The sequence below is a fragment of the Populus trichocarpa genome, chromosome 13, assembly GCF_000002775.5.
Source record: "Populus trichocarpa isolate Nisqually-1 chromosome 13, P.trichocarpa_v4.1, whole genome shotgun sequence".
Classification (NCBI taxonomy): Eukaryota; Viridiplantae; Streptophyta; class Magnoliopsida; order Malpighiales; family Salicaceae; genus Populus; species Populus trichocarpa.
In genome coordinates, this window is record NC_037297.2 from 4,883,221 (window position 1) to 4,905,517 (window position 22,297).

The 22,297-nt window shown below is 33.7% G+C and overlaps 3 protein-coding genes across 3 annotated transcripts; 2 read left to right on the forward strand and 1 right to left on the reverse strand.

Moving 5' to 3' along the window:
* Window positions 1–5,106: 5,106 nt before the first annotated feature.
* On the forward strand, window positions 5,107–8,094 carry LOC7482383 (cation/calcium exchanger 1). The gene has a single exon (XM_002319155.4). The coding sequence runs from the start codon at window positions 6,182–6,184 to the stop codon at window positions 7,922–7,924; it is 1,743 nt and encodes a 580-aa protein (XP_002319191.2). The 5' UTR covers window positions 5,107–6,181; the 3' UTR covers window positions 7,925–8,094.
* A 5,126-nt stretch (window positions 8,095–13,220) lies between these two features.
* On the reverse strand, window positions 13,221–15,916 carry LOC7489701 (cation/calcium exchanger 2). Its single transcript, XM_002319691.4, has one exon. The coding sequence runs from the start codon at window positions 15,116–15,118 to the stop codon at window positions 13,391–13,393; it is 1,728 nt and encodes a 575-aa protein (XP_002319727.4). The 5' UTR covers window positions 15,119–15,916; the 3' UTR covers window positions 13,221–13,390.
* A 3,871-nt stretch (window positions 15,917–19,787) lies between these two features.
* Window positions 19,788–22,287, forward strand: LOC7482385 (uncharacterized). The gene is made up of 3 exons (XM_002319156.4): window positions 19,788–20,167; window positions 20,619–20,877; window positions 21,975–22,287. Exons 1-3 carry the CDS (start codon window positions 19,988–19,990, stop codon window positions 22,040–22,042), a joined length of 507 nt encoding a protein of 168 aa, XP_002319192.3. The 5' UTR covers window positions 19,788–19,987; the 3' UTR covers window positions 22,043–22,287.
* Window positions 22,288–22,297: the final 10 nt, after the last annotated feature.

Sequence of the window (22,297 nt, forward strand, 5' to 3'; positions counted from 1 at the left end):
TGGGTATTTTTTATCAATAAACAAATTAAATATATAGACCTTTTCAATGCATTGTTTTACATAAAAAAATATTTTAAATATAAATTAAAAAACTCATGCAAGCATCTAATTAAATAAATTAAGAACTATACATGTAAATAAATAAATAAAAAATTAGAATATTTGAGAAACACGTGTAAATCAAAATATTTAATCTTTATCATGTTATGTTTAATAAATTTTTTTATTAAAATTAATTTTTTATTAAATTAAATAATAATAGAAATCGACACACACACAAAATTGATTGAATAAAATAAAAAAGAAAACAATATTATGCAAGGTTGCACATGTTAGAAATATTATCCAAAAATAAATAATTTTATTTTTAAAAATAAATCCAATCTATAAAAATTGAAAAAAAAAAGATATATATGAATCATATAACCTCTTAAAAACTTAAATATATACAATATAATTAAAAAGTAATTATTACTTAAAAAGGGCTAAATAAGTCAAGAAAACAGAAAAAAAAGGGTATTAATTAAAATATATATTAAAAAATTATTAAAAAAAGACATAAAAAGTATTAATTAAAAAAAAAAGCTAGGCATCTACCCATCAGGAAAAACACCCTTAATTTTTTTTTAAAGTCGATGGAGTAGATAACTCATTGGTACCATTATAGACAATCTTGCTAGGCAAAATCATTGTAAATGTTGATTTTTTTTTTCTATTGCCGGAATCCGACAAGTCCCTCTCTCTCCTCTCTATCTAACAATGTGCTAAATTTAAAGAAAAATAAAATTTTGTACTAAAATTGAATCTTAGACACTCAAAGGGACTTAAAACTATATTATTTATAAAGTTTAAGGATCAAAGTGTATTTTAAAAAAAATTGTGAACACATCACCCATTTTGGCTGCCTTTTTTATTTAGATCCACTTTTTTTCAATGTTGCCTTTGCCTAAGAAACCACAAACAATTGATCTTCAATTTAGGGTCAAACTGCCAAAAATAAAAATTTAAAGACTAAAGTGAAAAAATGAAAATATATAGTAAGTAAACAGTAATATCTGAGTGTGTGAACAATACAACATAGTGTTTTCTCTACGCCACATGCTTTAGAGTTTTCTATAATACTATCCTTGGTTCTCGTGCTTTGTTTCGGGGTTAGATTATTTTTTATACAAAAAATGATATTAAGCATTGAAATAAGGTTAAAATGGCATAAAAACTAATCACGACAAACTCGTAATTTTGTATTCATTTATCCTCTAACTTGTCAATTCAATCATTTCTTGTAATTTGTCTTTTTTTTTTTTTATTCTAGGCCAAAATAAAATAAAAAAGATAAAAGATGAATATCAAGAATAAATGTTTTTTGATGCTCGGCAAAATCAAGAAACTAAATAAAATGATCATGCTACATCTCTCTCCAGCTGTGTTTTAGTGTTTGTGCTGTTCCGCAATTGCTTCTGTTCATTCATGATTATTAGCATTCTGTTTTGTTACTTAGCTGATTTTTTGCAGCTCCTCTCCCTTCTCAGCTCTCAGAGTATGTTTGGTAATGTAGTTACGAGTGTTTTTCAAATAACTTTTCATGCTAAAATATATGTTAATGATATTTTTTTATTTTTTAAAAATCATTTATGACATCAGCACATCAAAACGATCCAAAACATACAAATCATATTAAATTTTAGCAAAAAAAAAAAATTCAAATTTTTTGGGAACGCGGGTTGAACCGCGTTCCCAAACGCTTCCTGAATATGAGAGATCCTTTATTTCTTTATCATGATCATTGCTGATCTTCATCTACACATTTGTTAAAGAGTCTTCATAGTTTTTCCACATTTAAATAAAGAGGACTCGCATGTGTTTTTGTCTCCCCCTTCTGCCTCATATTCTAGGAGACTTCGAGTCTGTCGAGTCTGTATTGATGGATAGCTTGCTATTTACACCCACGTTCGTTTATTTCCTTTTTGTTGTTTTTGTTCAACTGTTTTGTTCACAAAGTGCAAACTCTCACCTAATTGTCGTTTAACGAAAGACTCAAACCTTTTAACACACAAAAAAACAGGAAATAATCTGACTTTTGTCGGTGTTTTCGTTTATATTTATCAATTTTCTGGTAGTATTTTTGTTTTGTTATTGAACATCGACCTCTTTCATGTGTTTGCTGCAACCTTGTTCCCAGTAAATTGTCCTCCTGATATTTTGTATAGCTTCTGTGGACCTGACACCAAAAATCCATCTCTTTCTCGCTGGCTCAAGTTGTCTTCTTTCCAATCCTTACACCCAGTCTTACAAGATTGGTATCATCCACTGCCGCCATGTGAATGTTCCTCCTGATCTTGTTTTTTCCAGCAGCACCTTAGTCCTTTTGCAGCCACTGGATACCGTTGCTGTTCCTCCTGTGCATTCTAGTTTTGTATGCTTTCGATTCAATATTTGCGCTTCAAAGAAGCTTGCTCGTGTTTCAATTGCTTCCTTCTTTTTTGTTTTTGGTAACTGTATACACACTCTAATTAATTTTTCGGGATCCTAAAATTAACGATGAAATAAATTTTTAGTAATTATAAAATTTATAACACTCTAACTAATAATTTCTAAAAAACAAACTCAGAATTTTACCAATTAAAGTATACCCCCTTAATGTTAATTACTTCCTTTTATACTAACGCGATGATTTTCCGTCCAGCCCTGCCAATGTTTAAGAAACGCCAAGCAAGAACACTGCAGCCATTGCATGTTCCTTACACTGTCTTCTTCTCGTTCGCCCTATAAAGTCCCCTGTTTTCTCACTTCTGGGTGCCCTTGCTTTTTATTTGGTCTCCATGGTTTCTATTTCTCAGATTTTTTTTTCCTTTCTATTTTCCTATGTTTTTTTTTCTCTCTTTTTAGTTAGAAAAAAGATTGGAGAATTCCAAGGTCAATTAATTTCGCTTGACGTCTGATCATGGTTTTAATCAGAGATTATCATGACAATTAATATGGTCACTGTGCTTTAAAAATCTATATAAATATATGGAAAAAAATTGTGTATAGTTGATTTTGTTGAATTTCACCATAAATGAATAATACTAATCAATACTTTCTAGATTAAAAAACAAATAAATAATCATTATAAACATATCATTCTCTCATTATACATTGCTCCATCTCTAAAAAACAAGTGTTGTGGAGGTTTTTTTTGTTTTTTTTTATGAAGCTCGTCCTCTAATATTGACATTAAGAGTGTTCTAAGAAAATCTTTTAGGACTTCAATGAATTAAAAATAAAAAAAATGATTCGGAAAATTAAAACCAATGATAATTAAAACAAAATCTAAGATAAAAATTACAAGCATGAAAAACACTTAAACAAATAACAATATTCATTCAAGATTCGAAACCGCATGTAAAATCACTAGAAAAAAATATAAAATTAATTTAATAGTCAGATTTTTTATTATTATCGTTTAAAAATGTGAATCCAGTTAAGGCCATGTTTGTTTCCTGGAAAGTAGTTTCCGGGAAATCACTTTCCAAACTTTCATGTGTTTGTTTGCCATTAGAAAAGGTGGTCAACAGAAAACACTTTCCAGTCAACGGAAAACACTTTCCAGTCAAAGGAAAATTTGACTTGGTTTTCAGGAAAGTGTTTTCCCTTTTGGCTGTGTTTGTTTTCCAGAAAGTGGTTTCCGGGAAAACACTTTCCAAACTTTCATGTGTTTGTTTGCCATTAGAAAAGTTGGTTAACAGAAAACACTTTCCAGTCAAAGAAAAGTTTGGCTTGGTTTTCAGGAAAGTGTTTTCCTGGAAAATTTGGGCGGAAAACACTTTCCGGAAGTTGTGAAAAATTTAGAAATGTCATTATTTGCTGATTATATCAAATTTGATCCTCAAACTTTTGATTGCTATATATATTTTGTTTTGAATATTTATTTTTTAATTTCATCTCTTAAAATTTAATTTTTATATTAACTTTGGTCCTTATTTTTATAATTTCTATTTGCTTTTTTCTTATCATTTTTTTATTGAAATTTTTTATCTATCAAATTAGGTTCTCATTCTTTTAATTGTTACTTATTTTATTTAAAATAATTTATGAAATATTAATTATTATTATTTTAATTTCTTCATCTTTCAATTTTTTTATTTTTTATTTGATCTTTATTATTTTGATCATTATTTATTTTATCTGAGATAATTTATGAAATTATATTTTTTTCAATTTCATTCTCATTCAACTTTTTAATTTGTAAGATTTGTTCCTCATTATTTTAATAAACTTGAAAAAAATAAAACATTAATAAGTTATTTTTCAGCTCATTTTCCATAACATAACCAAACACTGGAAAATGTTTTCCAACTTATTTTCCATTACACTACCAAATATCAGAAAATACTTTCTCGAAATTCACTTTTTCCGGAATTCACTTTTAAAAAAAAAACTATTTTCCAGTAAATAAACGGGGTCTAAATAAAAACAAATTTTCAACTAGTTTATTAAATCAATACTCAAAACTTTTTGTTTTCACAGGCCCAAATGTATAGGCAGGCTTGCACCTCTGCCTAATTCCTCAACACCTAATTAAATTAGGCTACCCAGTATTGACAGCACGAGATAGCTAAAAGCTAACTCACAGAAGATAATCTGCAGCACATGTACGTAATCAACCAAAACTCTTTGCATGCCTCCCACTCTTTATTTCATTAATTTGTTTGATACCCTTCACCACAAAAAAAAAAAAAAAAAATTAAGGATATATAAAAAACCTTAAACCGCTATGATCATGCATGACAAGAGCATTGAAAGCAAAAGTGAGGTTCTTGAGGTCCACAAGAACTCAACTTTTCAGTAGCAATCACCCCAGCTAAACGTGCTTTTCTATTTTTTGCTTTTCTGTGAATGGCTTCCGTGGGCAGCTTGTCCAGGAATATTATCTCACCTTGTACCATGTTTGCTTATTATTATAAAAGAAGAAGAAGAATGAGCTGAACTGTATCTCAATTATTGACAAGAACAGCTAGCAGATGATGGCCTACTATGTTTGGACCTTATACATTAGGATATGATAGAGAGAAACAAGCCTCAATTTTCTTCATTTCGTCAAATTTTGCCATTTCCCCCCTAATGCTGTCAAACACAGCCATGTAAATTGGGGGGAAAAATAAAACAAAATGAGTCCCAATTGTAAACAAAATCATTTGAGAGAGATACAAATGACAAATCTTGAAAGTTGGAGGAGATGCTCCTGTGAATCAAATCTAGCAATAGTTGCAAGGGATATTTTTTATTTTACATTTCCATTCCACACGTGCCGAAAATGAGTGGAAGCCTAAGCTAAAGGATAATTACGTCATGATTGCGATATAAGAACATCACTCTTATGCACAGCCCCTTTATACTAGATGCTCTTCAATCTGGCTGACATGAAGTTGCATGGGAAAAGTGAGAATGATAAATCAATCCCTTTGATGTATCATCACCTACACATTCTTTTTAAAGGATGCTTTTTCATGAAGATTTGATGCGCTACTCACCCCCTCTCAGCTCCACTCCTCTGTTCTCCTCCATATCTATCTGCTAGGAAGTTTCCTTGAATGTACTCATTAAAGGTACCGTATAAATGGTTGCAAGTTCGAATTCAGTATGCAGGAAGACTGAACGTTTTGCCCTCACAGACAATTTCATCATAGCTAGAGGAATTTCTCAATCAAGAAACCAGCAAGACCTGCCTCCATGATCCCTCTAGCCCTTCACTTATTTTTCAAACAGATGATGATAGTAACAGCTTAACTAAAATCTACCCTACAGCACCCGGGCTGAGGTGAAAAAAACCACACAAGCATAGCTTTCTGAAGTTAAAACATATAAATATAGTACCATCATCATCTCTTGAACGATGTGATATAGCATATAACCTCTCTTTCCTGCTAATTCTTTTCTGCCTCCGACATGGTACCACCAGATGATGTCTTTGTTATTAGTTAATCAATTCTGCATCTTCTATGGTGAATTGGGTTAATTCTTGAAACATCTCTTTCAGTTTTAGAGTTAACTTTTGACTATTTGTCTTGTTACTTCACATATACATCCCTCCCTTATAACCCAGCCAAAATACAGCCCATTCCCGGACACAACAACTTAGAATTTATGAACTTCAATTCTCAGTAACTAAACCTTTAACATCTTCTCTACAAGCTTCTTGTGAATGGCCATTTTCAGTGCCAAGCCCAGGAAAAGCACTATTTTCCTTAACATCTCCTTCCTCTTCCTCTTCTTGTTCTATATTGCAACCTCATATTTTCCTGACCAATCCAATGAACCAGAAGTCACCACAAAACATTCTTTAGTGCTTCAAGAAGAATTGACCAAAACTGATGGTTGCAGCCGAATTCATGACTACACAGATTACAAATCCAAGTGTGTGTACATCAAGTCTAATATTGGGTGCAGGTCTAAAGGGTATATAAACTATCTTCAAATCTTTTACTGTACTTGTGGTAAATTTTCTATGCTTGGCCACGTTATGCTGTTACTATGGCTGGCTGTTCTGTTCTATCTGTTAGGCAACACAGCAGCAGATTACTTCTGTCCCTCCTTGGAAAGCCTGTCCAAACTCTTGAAGCTTTCTCCAACTATTGCTGGTGTCACCCTTCTTTCGCTTGGCAATGGCGCCCCTGATGTTTTCGCTAGTATTGTTTCCTTCACCAGGTCTAGCAATGGTGATGTTGGCCTGAATAGTATTTTGGGTGGGGCTTTTTTCGTGTCTAGTGTGGTGGTTGGTGTTATAAGTTTATTGACTAGTCCCCGCCAAATTTCGGTTGATAAGTGTAGCTTCATCAGAGATGTCTGCTTCTTTCTGTTCTCTCTATGTTGTCTTCTCTTGATTATTCTTGTTGGAAAAATCTCCTTGTGGGGTGCAATTTCTTTTCTTGCTATCTACTTGGGTTATGTATCTGTGGTTTGCATCATGCACTTTCAGTACAGAAAAAAGAATCATTTAACTGGAGATGGCAACCAGGAGGAATTTTTAGAGAGGGGTATACCATTACTCGGTTATGTTGATGATGAAAAACCAATTTTGGTGGACAAAACCACTGATGAAGATCAACAAAGCTCATTGATTTTTTGTAATCTCGATTCATCCTTTTGTTATTACTTGGGTAGGCTTCTGTATGTTTTGGAATTTCCTCTGTACATCCCTAGAAGACTGACTATACCTGTGGTTAGTGAGGAGAGATGGTCAAGGCCATATGGAGTTGTTTCCGTGGCATTGGCACCAATTCTATTGGCAGCACTGTGCACCTCCCAAAGGGAAAAGGAGTTTGGCTCTAGAAGCAGCCTAGTAACCTATATGACATCAGGATTGATTGGCATGGTTCTTGGCAATCTTGCATATGTGACAACGAAGAAGTCTAGCCCACCGAAGAAATCCTTGTTCCCTTGGCTTGCTGGTGGGTTTCTGATGAGTGTAACTTGGTCATATATTATTGCTGAAGAATTGGTCTCTTTATTGATTTCACTAGGGTATATACTCGGGATTAACCCTTCAGTTCTTGGATTGACTGTCCTGGCTTGGGGCAACTCCCTCGGAGATTTGATAGCAAATGTTGCCATGGCAGTAAATGGTGGGGCAGATGGGGTCCAAATCGCCATATCAGGCTGCTATGCTGGTCCCATGTTCAATACGTTGCTGGGTTTGGGCATTTCACTGATCATCTCATCTGGGTCCAAATATCCCTCTTCATTTGTCATCCCAAAAGACCCTTCTCTCTACGAGACTCTAGGGTTCTTGATAGGGGGCTTGCTCTGGGCCCTTGTGATCTTGCCGAGGAAGAACATGAGGTTAGATAGGTCTCTCGGGATTGGTCTCTTGGCTATATATCTCTGCTTTCTGTCTTTGAGGCTGGCCAGGTCTCTTGGTCTCTTGAAACTCCATGGGGTTTCTTAGTCTCTTCCTTCAAAGCTCGATCGAGTTGAAAATGAGCTTGGAAACATTGAACCTTGTAATTCAACTAGTTATACGTTACTGTACAGTATTATAAGAATCAAATAATCAAGATGGTTTTAATCTCTGCTGCTCTTGCAGCAAATGCAATATAAATTACTGCAGGTTCCTGAGCCCTTGTTGAACAGTCTCTGCTCGTCAACCCGTCATTGCCATAACTTTTTTCTTTGGATAGGAGCCCCCATGATCACAATTATCACTTTCATAAACCTCTTAGTCAAGTGAATCTCTTCGGATCGGATTCCCCTTTTCCTCTCAACTTCCAAATATCACAGCCATCGCCTGTCCTGTTCTCCTGAAAATCCTATTGGCCGCCATGCCCGTGCACTTCAATTTCTACCCCCCTAAAATGTTTTCTCTAATTTTACCCTCTCAAATTAAAATTCCCACCTCCTTGTCTCCCTACTTAGCAAAATAAATGAATTTAATTACCATATATGTGGCAGTAAGAGTGTGGTAATTAAAGTTATATTAGCTGTAACTTATGCTATGAAATTTTATAGGAGAAAAAATCAGTTCAAATGAGCGAAGAAGACAAGACCTTGGTGTAGATGACTATGTGTGTAGTAGACTGGGGTACCCGCCATGAATATACCGAAAATATCAACGTGGTCGTTTGAGGATCGTCAATCAATTTAACTTTGATTTTTAGGTGTTTTTTAAAGTTTTTGATAATATTTTAAAAATTAATATTGGTATTTTATAACCTATGATTTATAATTTATAATTAAAAAAAACACATGTCATGATCACAATTAAAAGCTCTGCAACTTTCCCAAATAACTGGCGGACGTGGTCCCATCCAATCTTGGATGTTTCCTGCAAGTTGCTAGACAGAGCCTGCATCGTGTGCAGAGTTATCTGGTACGTCCTTAAACGTGAGGGGACCTTACCCTGTACCAAGCACGTGGCCCAATTCCTACAAGTTGAAGTTAATATATATATATATATATATATTATTATTATTATTATTATTATTATTTTAAATACAAGCCACATCTTATAAAATCTTTGGTTCTCGCTTCTTACATGAACCAAATCCAAGCAACCCACCGCCAACTAGATGTTGAGCTTGGATAGAATTTTGAAAACATAGTGGAAATTGTATTTTTTAAAAGTTTTAATTTTTTTATTTAAAATTAATTTTTTTATGTTTTTAGATTATTTCGATTTGTTAATATTAAAAATAATTTTTAAAAATAAAAAAATATTATTTTGATACATTTTCAAGTGAAAAACACTTTAAACCATAATTATCACCATATTTCTAAATATACCCGTAAAAAATCTTATTGAGTATGTATTTTTATACTGTTATAAAAATATTAAAATAATATATTTTTATTAAAAATATTAATTTAATATATTTTAAATAAAAAATACTTCTAAAAAATAATCTCTTAATAACGTACTTTCCTTTTTCATTAGACCAGCACCTCTCATTACAGGGGTGAACACCTTTCTGAAAAACCTAAATTGCCCAATTTAGGTAGGGTAAAATATTTTAGGAAATGGATAGTTTGGGTAATTGCTTTAAATTTTTTCGGCAGGGTCAGGTAATTATATATATATATATATATAAAAGAGATTGCACAAATTATATATTTATTTATTATTTTTTGTTCTTACTTTCTATTTTAAAAAAAATTAATGAGCTTTGTGATTTTATTTTAACCTAATTTTTATTAGTAAAAAATTTCTTTGAAATAATTTTGACCATTTAATACATAGAATTAATTTATATTGTTTTAGATAAAAACAAATAATGATGATTAATGGGTAAAAACTTTTGATTTATTGAAATTGCTAGATCCTATCAGGTAAAATCAGTAATGAAAATTTTAATTTGAGTTGGATACAATAAAATTTTATGCATGCTTCGAGTAATTAGTTAATGAGACGCTTTTTTTATATATATAGTTTATTGACACGTATGTATTAATTAGATTGTTTTCTAATTTCTGATAGAATGTTAGAATTATTTTTAAAAATAACCTATTTTTTAGAATGAATTATTTTAGTTAATCCTATTTTTTTCATTATTTTATCTATTTTTTAGATTCAAGAGCCTTGTGTCTAGCAACCTTATCAGACCCAAACGTCTTGAGTCTGGCAACCAAATAATTTAAGTCTTACTTACTTGCTAGATCCAAGTAAATGTGGATCTAGGTCAGTTTTTTGAATTTATAAATAATAAAACAATATCAAAATATCAAAAAATAGTGTGAAAGAATAAAAATACCATCATATGCAAAGCTTATTTTTTTGTCTTTTCCAAAGCTAAAGATGTATGTTAACTATTTAACAGTTTGTGAAAGGTAAAAAAACTCTGGGCAACATGTTATCATTAGGGGTAGAATATTATTTTTACTATGCAAACAATCATGAAAAGACTACTATACCCTTGCTAAAATGTTTAATGATCAATGAGCTTCTGAAAAATACTGAAATACCCCCCACAACCAAGGCTTCAATTTTTCAACCAAAGCGCAAAATAATAATTGAATTTTATGTGAAAAGACAACATTAGCCCTATCTCAAGCCTTCAGAACTTGGAAAATCCACGGTGCAAGTTTACAGTGGATTGTGTCTTGGTCGACAATACATTTGCACAGGGTTGCCAGACCCAAGTCGCTTGAGTCAACCCGGGAAAATTAAAAAAAAAAATTTGAGGTTTTAATATTTCGTATGAAAAAATTAAGAAACAATCCATATGGATATAAGTTAAAAGATTATTTCAAAAAGTTTTTTATCCCACATTGAAAAAGATATTATCTTATCCTATTAAAAATATTTAAATCAAAAATTTTTTTATCCCACATTGAAAACACACAACTTTTTTCCAGACAGGGTGATGGATTAACATATTTTATACACAACTCAATAGCTTAAAGAAGCCCACAAATAGAAGGATCCAAGACAGGGTGATGACCTAACATACATAAACTTGACATAATAACAAGCTCAGACAACGTGAGTTTAGTTCTTTTTTCTAGACCCAACACCATGTGCTCAACAACGTGCTGAGCCGAAACGCTTATGGATCTAGCAAGAAACCAAACACAACACCCTTGGGCTCAACTACATGCTAAGCCCAAGCACTTACAGGTCTGGCAAGATGCTAGAGCAAACCTTTTTGGGTTCAACTACATGCTGAGCCCAAGTACCTGTGGGTCTGGCAAGATGCGAGACTCAATCCTCTCGGGCTTGGCTACATGCTGAGCCCAAGTACCTGTGGGTCTGGCAAGATGCGAGACTCAATCCTCTCGAGCTTGGCTACACACTGAGCCCAAATACTTGTGGGTCTGGCAAGATGCTAAACTCAAACCCCGTAGGTTCATACTGACCCAAGTGCACATGTATCTGACACAATGCCAGATCTTAGGATAATCATTCCCATACACTCTTAAGTGTATAAAATTCTTCTAAGAGCCATTATATTTTAATCAACATTAATGTCATAACAAGGTTATTCCCATCAATATTAAATGTTGTGTGCGAAATAAGGTATACAAGTTTTCTATAGCTCTACTATTTGTTCATCAACACTAATGACGTGTAAGGGTAATTCCTATCAACATTAATATTGTGTAAGAAGACATTTCCATCAGCATTAATGTTGATATAATTGACTTTTTTTTATTAAGATATTCAAGAGGAAAAGACTTTAGTCCTCTTAAGTAAAATAACAAGGCTCAAAGTAGAAGGAATATAAATATTTGTCGAACCACCCAGATAAAAAATTCACAATCTTTATTCTCTAATCATATATTCTAAAAGCATTTATTACACAAAAACTAAGGTCAAGTGTTCTTGTTCTTAAAGTTTAATGCTCTTCTCTTTATTTATTACAATCTTTTACCATAAAACCACTAACTTAATAATTAGAAGGTCTCTAAATCTTACAAAATGAATTGTTTTGTAAGAACCGAGACTTCTACCACTAATCATTTGCTCTTCATGTCTCTAGAATTCGAGTGCCATAAATCTCAGGGTTATTGGAGGCTTACCTGGTCGTTAACTTTAGGGCCCCGGGAGATTAGCCGAGATGCGCATAAGCTGACCCGGAGATCAACAATTACCAAAAAAATAAAATTAACATGGATGTGTGATCATTTATTTTTTAAATACTATTATTAAGCATATTGGATCCTAAGAGATCATCAGTATTGTAATATTTTTCTCCTTTTCAAATGGCTAAATAACAAGTAGCGCACGTTTTTAAGCCATCTGTGGTAGTTTTTAAAATTATGGTAATGATTGATTTTGAAAGTGTGTTTTTGGTTGAAAATATATTAAAATATTTTTTTATTTTTTAAAATTTATTTTTAATATCAGCACATTAAACTGATCTAAAACATAAAAAAAATTAAAAACATTTTTTAACAGCAAAAACAAAAAAGACTTTCGTATCTGCTATTGTTATATCCAATGTCTTGGCCATAAGATGCCACAACAAAATTTTGCACGAGTTTGTGAGCATATTCAAATGGGGCCAAACTCTGTTGTTTGGTAATGTAGCTCTGACCCAAAATTGACTCCAATCAATCTAATTTTCTTGTGCCGATGATGCAAGTGTTGAAACTCATGAATGAGCAATGAGATTAATAATATATAATGAAGGGAGACTGCTTTTGTCTGTCATATATAGCAATTATTAATCTGTTTTTGTCATTTATACTTCAAAACCTTCAGTTTCTAGCAATGTGACAAGAAAGAAAGAAAAAGGTTGGACTGTTGCTTGTGCTTTAGCCAAGATATATTATATCACCAGCCACTAAGCTGGGCCCAAAGCTGAGTGTGATACGTTTGGCCGCCTCCTCCTCTTCCGCCTCCTAGTGAGGACTGGGGCCTTGAAGAAATGGATGGTGCATCACCACTCAACTGCATGTCTTGAGTATTACTCGGTTCCTCGTTGCACATGTTGGAATGAGCAAAAGTAGTATAAAGTATGAACTCAATCATGATTTTTGGTTAAAGTCCTGAAAACACATCCCAAAATTCCATTTCAAGTCTTTCTTGTGTGTCTTAACTAAGAAGATGTATAGAATGTAAACTTCCAAAGTATACTTTAAGAATCAAATGAAATGGAAAATTATTTTCTAACAACTAGCTCCATGAAAATAATCCAAGCCCCATTCAATTCACCTGCCAAATGCTCTGCAATTAATATTCATAGGCGGTATCACAAGCTCATCACTTCGTCAAAATTACAGCAAAAAATGCGTTGGCGCAAAAATGGTTTTCAAACAAGTTGCTGGATTCATTCTGACAGCTTTCAGATTAGTGTATTCAAGATTACAAATTAAGGTTTATAGCCATTCTAATTGCCATGGAAGCTCTAAGGAAATATACAAACTTTACTTACAACAGCTAGCGATCACTGTACAGGAAGGAAACTGGTAAAAACTAAGCATGTGTATCATGGAAATGGAAAGATCCAAGTGCCTGAGTTAGCCTCAAAGACACAGACATCATGTATATAGCCAAGAGCCCTCCTCCCAGAACCCAGTTAAGCTTCATATTTCTCCTTGGTAAAACAACAAGTGCCCAAAGCAGGCCACCTACCAGAAAGCCTATTGTCTCCAAGAGGTAGGGATCTTTTGGGATCACAACAGATGATGGGTAAGCATACCAGGCTGAGGCAACCAGAGACAACCCGAGACCGAAAAGGATGTTGAAAATGGGACCTGCATAACAGCCTGATATAGCTACTTGTGCGCCTTCAGGGCCACCATTCATAGCCAATATCAAATTTGTTATCAAATCACCAATTGAGTTTCCCCAGGAAAGAACTGTTAATCCTAGTATAGAAGGACTTATTCCAAATATAAACCCGAGTGAAACTATCAAGCCCACCAATTCCTGAGCTATTATATAACTCCATGTAACACTCATTAAGAATCCTCCTGCTAGCCAAGGAAGCAGGCACTTCTGTGGTGGACTTGACTTCTCAGTTGTTACATATGCAAGAACCCCAAATGTCATTCCTAACATCAACCCAATTCCATATACTATTAGGCTTGTGTTGAGGGTGGCGCTCTCACCCTGGGCATTCCAAAGAGCTGATAAGAGAACTGGTGCCATTGTCACTGAAGCAACTGTGGCTGGCTTGGACCATCCCTTTTCACAAACAACAGGAATTGTCAATCTCCTAGGTAAGTAAAGAGGCATCTCAAGGATCCAGATGAGTATACGACAAGGAGCTGATAATCGTACACAAAAGCAACATTTGTTCATTTCTACTTCAGTACCACACTCCATATCACATCCCTTCACATAATTTTGCTCCCCTTTTTCCATGCTGCTTAAAATTGGTATATTCAAATCACTGCCATAACTTGAACTAGCGTTCCTTTCGCTTTCATTTCCACCACCATTCCAATGGACTTGCAGGACGTAAACAACCATGAAGTAAACAATATACATCGACAGAAACCCCATTGCACCCCACAGATTGATCTTGCCATGAATCAGGATGAAAGTTAAGGATGCAAGAACTAAAAGGAAGAAGCAAACATCCCTAACAAAGGCACACCTGTTGACTCTAAATTCCTCTTGCTTCACCAAAATGCTTATGATTCCAACCACAACACAAGAAACAAAGGAAGCACCACCTAGTACTGTATTAAAACCAACGTTAGATGTCCCGTCACCCATAAAAGACACTAGGCTGGCAAAAACATCAGGGGCACCATTGCCAAGTGAAAGGAGGGTAATCCCAGCAATTGTAGGAGACAAATTCAACAGCTTAGACAATTTTTCAAGTGAAGAACAAAAGTATTCAGAAGCAGTGTTTCCCAACAGATAAAACAATACCAAGAGCCAAAGAAAAGAAAGACAATAGCCCAAAAGAGGAAATCTTCCAAGATTGCAATAGAAAAGGTAAAGATAGTCAATATAGCCTTGGGAGACGCATGGGATATTTGATTTAATGTAAGAGCACTTGGCTTTGTAGTCATCCAGACTATGCAACCCCTGGCAGTCTTGTTGATCATTTTCCTTGAAAGATTGAGAACTCCCCAGCACAAGAAACCCAGCAGAACTGAATTGCATGATCAAGAAAACACATGCCACCAAGAGAAAAGAGATATTTAAGAACAAGACATATTTCTTGTGCTCAGATATGGAGACCATGGTGCCTAATAGAGAAAACTCGATCAAATTCCCTCTTGAACACAAAAAAAGGTAACTAAAAAATCATGATGAAGGAACAGGGCCTATAATCACCAGACTTCTAGTTTCATCCAAGACAAAATTAACTTAGCCAAATTTGAATGCAACAGCATCAAAGAAAGAGATGGAGAAGCCAAGGAAACAACTCAATCAAAACCCTTTACCTAGACAACAAGATCGCACTAAATCAAGGAAAAGAACCGCGTACAGGACAGTAGAGGCAGATAGATTTATTCTAGAAAATATTCTTCTGAAAAATTTGGTTGAGAAATGAAGACCATTATACCAAATACAAAAAACAAAACTAACCCCTTTGATGATGCGTGTTTCGAAGAATGCTGGTTTGAGGAATGCAAGTCGGAGGAATCTCCTGATTTAGGGCTGTGAAGGCAAAGCAAAGAATTTGGAGGGGACCAGAGGAGGCAACACTAGCATCAAGATATTATACAACGAGTGAGAGAATCATCACTGTTCAGCAAGAGGACGCGGTTAAGGAAGGACTGGCACACTCGCTTTTCTAACAGCTGCAACATGACATCGACGTAATTTAATGTGTCAGACGTCCTATGGCATGGAGGAAAGTGATCTCACTGAGCATGTGATCCTTGCGTGTATTACTCTCAATGGTGCAAGAAGCATCTCTAAGAACAACCCAGCAGAGAGATTTTGTTTTGTAATATTTTATTTTCCTTTTCCATTTCTTCTGCATAGAATTGGGAAATTGATTTATAGCCACCAGCCTAGTTCATCCGTCTCTCATTAAATGAATTGATCTCCACTTTGCCGACCACACCAGATCCCAACTACTTAATATATTGATTTCAGTTCCATTATCTTCTAAGGAAACTTTGGCGCCCGACATCTCTTGAAACACGTTGGAAGCCAAAAAAAAAAACAATTCTTTTAGATAAACGACAAACTTAGAGGAAGAGATTTAGATAAATATCTCTTAGGGCATGTTTGCTATTGATTTCAAAAATATTTTTAAAAGAATTTAATATTTATTTTGTTTTAAATTAATATTTTTAAATTATTTTAATGTGCTGTTGTCAAAAATAATTTTTTTGAATAAAAAAATATTTCAGAATAAAAAACACTTTAAAAATAATCATTACCATAATTCTAAACACTCTTTTAATCATAAACCTTTTAGATGCTTGCTACGGTGATAGTTCTTGGAAGTTAGCGTAAAAATTTGAATTTTATTTTTATTTTTTTAGTGTGTTGAATTGTTTGGACGTTCTATATTAAAAATAATTTTTTAAAAATAAAAAATATAATTTTAATATATTTAAAAAAAATTAAAAAACTACTACAAAACTATAAAAAAAAACCCAACAAAAATAATCAGCATATATATAATTATTTGACAATCCATGGACATGAGAGTATTCCAGCTATAGCTTTTCCACTACTTTAATTAATTATCTTTGGGCGTTATCCAAAGAACGAGGAATTTAGAGGCAATGCTTTCACATTAACTTTGAATTTATCAGAGTCAAGACTTCATGACATCATCACATGATTTTGTGTGGATTACATTTATTTGAAATGGCAATTTATAATTTACATATCGTTTTCAAATATGAAGTCTTTTATTTATTTTTATTTTCCCTGGCAAATCAGTGCATCACCAGCCCAAAAGTCGTGAAACAATTCACTAATAACTATTCAAAATAAATTTATTTTGATCATACATCATAATATATTCAAAATATATTTAGTGATATGATTAATTCTTAAAAAAACAAAAAATTAATCAGCCAATGAAGCTTGCTGAAGAGTTATTGAAGGTTCTAGATAGTTCAAAGCACTTGCTAGCCGGCTAGACAAGCTTTCGAAGTATTAATAAATTATAGTTTAAACCATCTAGCAATTATTCTAATAATAAAAGTTTGGGATTAAAAAATTTGTTTTTTTTGTTGTTTAAAGTTCGAGTAATATGATTACTAATATAATGGTTACTACAAGTTTACATGGTCGTTAACTTTAAGATCCGTGAAATTAGTCGAGGTGCGCATAAACTGGCCCGAACACCTACATTAATAAAAAAAATTATAATTTAATTGGAGTTAGATTTTTTTTTTTTTAATTTTAAAGATCTCAAGTTGAAGGCAGAATTATGTTGATTGGTGGGGACTACGGCACCCTCAAAATTTAGGAAACCCCACATTCCCATCTAAAAATTTTAGAAGTTTTTAATTATACCCTTCAGTTTTACAAGTTTTGCACTCTTAAAAACTAATTATTTTCTTATCCATCCCTCCAATCCTAAATCTTGGTTGCTCGAGTTCAAACTCTCATGACCAATGGTAGCCCAAAGCCACTCCAATGTCTTTTCTCTTCTTTCAATATCTTCTTCTTTTCCACTTTTCAACGTGTCTTGTTACAATAGATTTGTTTTTGTTTCATTATCCCTTTCGTGCAAGACGTCGGCTCCTCCCTGCATCTTAGCAGACGGCGTGAACTTCACCGCCGCACGAAGGGAGGAAGGAAACCCGGGCATCAACGTGTTGACTTTATCCTTTGAATTCCTTCTTGGATTTTGTATTAAAATCCCACTCTGTACCCTGGCTGGAGGTCATTGGTTAGTAGGGTTGTCATCCGTCGAAGAAGAAAAGGCACTTGTCTTATCTTTCCCAGTAATAAATTATCAGGGACGGTGACGGAGGAGCATCATTTTCCTTATCTTGATGTCAACACCAGTAATAGTGAAAGAATCAAATCCCATTCCGCCGCACGTCTTCTTAGCTAGCTGGACTTATATCCTTCGTCTATTACTGTTGTGGTGAAAATGATTGTTGATTATCAGTGCAGAAGCTCATCTAACGCGCGGTTCCTTATCCATTGCTACTTTGTTCATCAACTGATCATGACTTATCTTTCAGCGCTGTTTCGAGGTTTTTATTTAGAATCAGCACTGTGGCAAAAAGGAGTTTTCAAAATATCACAGATAGAACACGATGCACAGGTCTCACATGCCGCGAAGAACAAAACATGAAGGTCATACATACACCATTAATACACGAAGGTCTTCTATGCAGAGCTTGTCTCAGAACACGCTCTCGTATCAGTGTAACAAATCAACTTATTATTATGTTAATGTACCGTATCACGTAGATATCTAAGTTAATTGGAAGATATCTCTCTATAGATATCTGATTTTTCATGGCATGACGAAGTTTTATATACAACCAATAATTGTCCCTATTACAATAATATACAATTCTTCAACTGTATATATCAATTCTATTAAAGATATCGGGTCTCAGGTTAACCTGTTCTCGACTTAACCTGTCAAATTAGACCGAGTTTCAAAACTATCCTCACAGCCTCCTATAAAAATTGATATTCCTTCTCTAGTTCGCACCATTATACAGACGAGTGAATATCCTTCAATCCTTTTTGTTTCTCCATCTTGTTAGACACTCATCTACCTTTGGCTCATTATATTCAGGCCACAGTGATATATAGGCTAAGTAAAGGTTAAGAATTAAGAAGCATATAAATTTTTATACATGGTGTTAGAATAGGAAGGGTTCATAAATTGTACATGATCAACTTTTTATAAGGTGCAATATGCAATAAAGTGTAAGTTAAATTATTCATCGAACCTCTTGTCGATTACCAATCTAAAAGGGTCTCAGCTTGAAATAAGTCAATTGTAAGATTCAATAAGCCAATTATAAGGTTAAATAGATTAATTTTAGGGGTCAATTTGTAATTCTTGCCAAATTTAGAGGACCAAATAAAAAAGTATCATAAATTCATAACCATACTGAAATTTTATTCATAATTCATCCTCAATTATGTTCAGAATCTCAAATTATGCTTTGAGTACTAATTTGTAATTTAAAAAAAATTAAGGACTGAATTGAGTTTTTCACAAATGAGGGACCAGACTGAAATTCTGTTATCATGAACCTCGAACCCAGATTTTTTCACAAATCACCTACTGATCTACACAAATCTCTAACTCATTTTCATCATTTAAACAAATTATAACTCAAAATTATCATCCTTGTCCAAAATCTTCTAAAACCAATCAATTAAACTCTTACCTTTACAATTAATTCTTTCATCAAACTTCACAACACCACTTAAAATCTCTATAAACTCAAGAATTTTAAAATCAAATCTAAACTTGAGAATCATGCAAACAAACCCGAAATCTTATCTTAAAAGTTAAGAAAAATCATTTCTTCTTCTTCTTCTTGTTTCAATTCTTTAAAAATTTTGGACACTTTTTCTTCTTCTTCTTTTTTGTCTATTTATATTTATCAACTTTTTACAATTACCAAAATATACATCACTCATTTATACCTAATGTTTACTCCTTCAAGGATATTATTGCCTTTTCCTATTAAATTTTTCCTTTTCTTTTTTTAAGAAAAGAAAAATATTTAAAGCTACCCTTTTCTTCATAAAATTTAATTTAGTTACTTTTAATGGGTTTAAAAATTAAAGAATTATTTTTAAAAAAGACAAAAAAAAAAAAAAAAAAAAAAAGGAAAACTGATGGGTTGGGACAGGAATGATATTGAGTGACAAATGTATTGGGCTAAAGTTTGTGCTGAAATTCAAACCCACAAACCCATCTATAACTATAAATACGGATCTCTCACTCGCCAAGCTTTCTCAGCTCTCTTCTCCATCGTAAACAACGAACGAACGGGAGGCACCAAAAGATAAAAAAGAAACCAGAAAACAGAATCGATTTCCCCAAAGTTTGAGTTTTGGGTTTTTTATAATTCGAGAATTGTAAACATAATAGCTCTGTGTTTTTGTATTGATTCAATTATTTAACTTTTCTTTTCTTTTTTGGGTTCGATGGATTCTACCATTAGAATTGGTTCATCAATTGTTTTTCCCATTTCTTCTTCTTCACCAAAATTATCAAATCTACGGAGAAAAAATAAGATTGAATATGGGTCTCGATTCGGTGGGAATGGGTGCATCTCTGCAATCACTCATAATGGCTCTGTTTCTCCCTCTGCTGCTTCTCATGGGGTTAGTTTCTTTTTGGTTTTTTTTTTGGTATATTTTTCTTCTCTCAATTTTATTGGAATTTGGGAGATCGCTTGTTATTAATTTAATTTTTTTGTTTATTTTCTTCTGTGTATCAACAAATTTTGCCATGATTACTGTTGTTCACTTGCATTTCTCATTTTTAAAATGAGAGGAGGGTAACCATTGTCTCGGCCGATGTTAGGATTTATAGAAAGGTGCAATGTAGAAGCGAATGAATGAGGGGAATGCTAAATAAATTGATGTGTTTTTATCAATTTTTACTCCCAAAATAACCATGAGATTTTAAAATGATTTTGCCGGTACGTTTGGTACATATGTGAATGAAGTTCATGGGTGATTCTTGTATGATTATTGTTATGCTGTTGGTTTTTCATTTTCATGTGTTTTCCAATGCACAACTTCCTCAGAAATTAATTCTTTGATGTTCCAGGAGTCAAGTTCAGTGGGAGATGTGCATAGAAGAAGAAGCAGTCTTGAATCTACGTTTCGTTATGACAAGCCTATACCAGAGGAGAGAATTGAGGAGCCTGTTGGTATTTCATTGGCTGAAAAAGTAATTGGAGATAATCCTCGGTGCACTGATTGCCAAGCCAAAGGCGCGGTTCTTTGCACCACTTGTGCTGGTTCAGGCTTATATGTTGACTCTATATTGGAAAGTCAGGGCATCATTGTCAAGGTCCGGTGCTTAGGTAAATTTGCTTTCACTTCACAGAGCATAATCTAACAGATGCAGTATACTTGTACGTTCTGTTATCTGAACTCCACTTAGCACTCCTATATCCCCCATTTTGATTTGTGGTTATTTTAGGATCATCCAGATCTAACTTGAAGTTCCATACCGTATCATGTTTCCAATGAACGTACTTTGATAATGGATTTGGCATCTTTCACTATGACAAGTGACTAGTTGTGGGAGCAACTATTGAAATAGATGCCTTGAAAATACTTGCATATTTAAAGTATAACCTCTATTGATTTGAAAATACTTTTTTTTTTCTTGTGGTAGAGGGATAGCGAGCTGTACACTTGGGTTGTTAGTGTGGGAAGAGTATCTATCATCTCTTTTCCACTGCACCCTTTTTGATCCTCATCATTTTTCCTACTTTAGTACTAAGCATGATCTCTCAATTCAAATTTGTACTCCCTCCATGGCTCCAGTCTTTAATCCATATGCACTTGTGCATGCATAATTTGGAACACAAATGCCTATGGTTTTTCCTGTGTAAATATTCTGGCAATGCTTGTTTTGTGAAATCATTTTGGTAAATGTCAAATACCATCCCTGGATTGGATCTAGGAAGTTCACAACGCTATTCCTTGAAAGCTATTGAGTGTGGCCTTACAACTGGATGGGTTATTGTCATAGGTTTTTTACTTTTCGCCATATTAGGAGGATATTAATAGGTTTGCTGTGACTTCACTCTGAGGAGCTTTTTTTAGGAATAAATATTTATATTATTATTGGAAAAAACCAATATCAACTATATTCGGGTGATCTCATCTGATGGTTTTGTCCATATAGTGATTAAGAGTGCCAGAATATGAGTGTTAAACCTAAAGTTATACTTAAATGTTATTGAACATAAAAGTATCTCCATACATTTTGGTAAGTAGCAAATCCTGAGTAGCTCAGCCAGTAGTCGTGCATGGGTCTTGGTCTGTCGTGCATGGGTCTTGGTCTTGTGGTGTGATTGCTAATGGTAGCTGATTGGTGGTTATCTTGATATGCTTGTTATATATGGCAATGAAAATGAAACTATGTTATGTTATGTTTTTTTTTTTGTAGGTTGTGGTGGAACCGGAAACATCATGTGCTCAGAATGTGGTGGCCGAGGTCATGTTGGACTCAAGTAACTTTTGCGTTTTGCTTTCTCATTGCATTTTGTTGTACCCTCTTGCTGCAACGCTTACAGTTAGGTTGTCATATTTGTTGTAGTTATGTAGCCTTGCAATGTTGTATTAAAGTTTTTGTGTATCGACCTTTTCATTTCTCAATGGTACTCTTCCTCTGTAATTTACCCTTGATTTTTTGAATGGTCTTGATCCGTATCCACTTTATAGGCAAACTATTGATAATGTTTCCACTTCCCTTTTATTCAGTCGGTTTGA

Excerpts from the sequence above, each read along its gene's own strand:
- LOC7482383 (XM_002319155.4), top strand. The coding sequence starts at position 6,182 with ATGGCCATTTTCAGTGCCAAGCCCAGGAAAAGCACTATTTTCCTTAAC.
- LOC7489701 (XM_002319691.4), bottom strand. The coding sequence starts at position 15,118 with ATGGTCTCCATATCTGAGCACAAGAAATATGTCTTGTTCTTAAATATC.
- LOC7482385 (XM_002319156.4), top strand. The coding sequence starts at position 19,988 with ATGGATTCTACCATTAGAATTGGTTCATCAATTGTTTTTCCCATTTCT. Across the intron at positions 20,168-20,618 it reads CCTCTGCTGCTTCTCATGGG|GAGTCAAGTTCAGTGGGAGA; the intron begins GTTAGTTTCTTT and ends TTGATGTTCCAG. Across the intron at positions 20,878-21,974 it reads TGTCAAGGTCCGGTGCTTAG|GTTGTGGTGGAACCGGAAAC; the intron begins GTAAATTTGCTT and ends TTTTTTTTGTAG.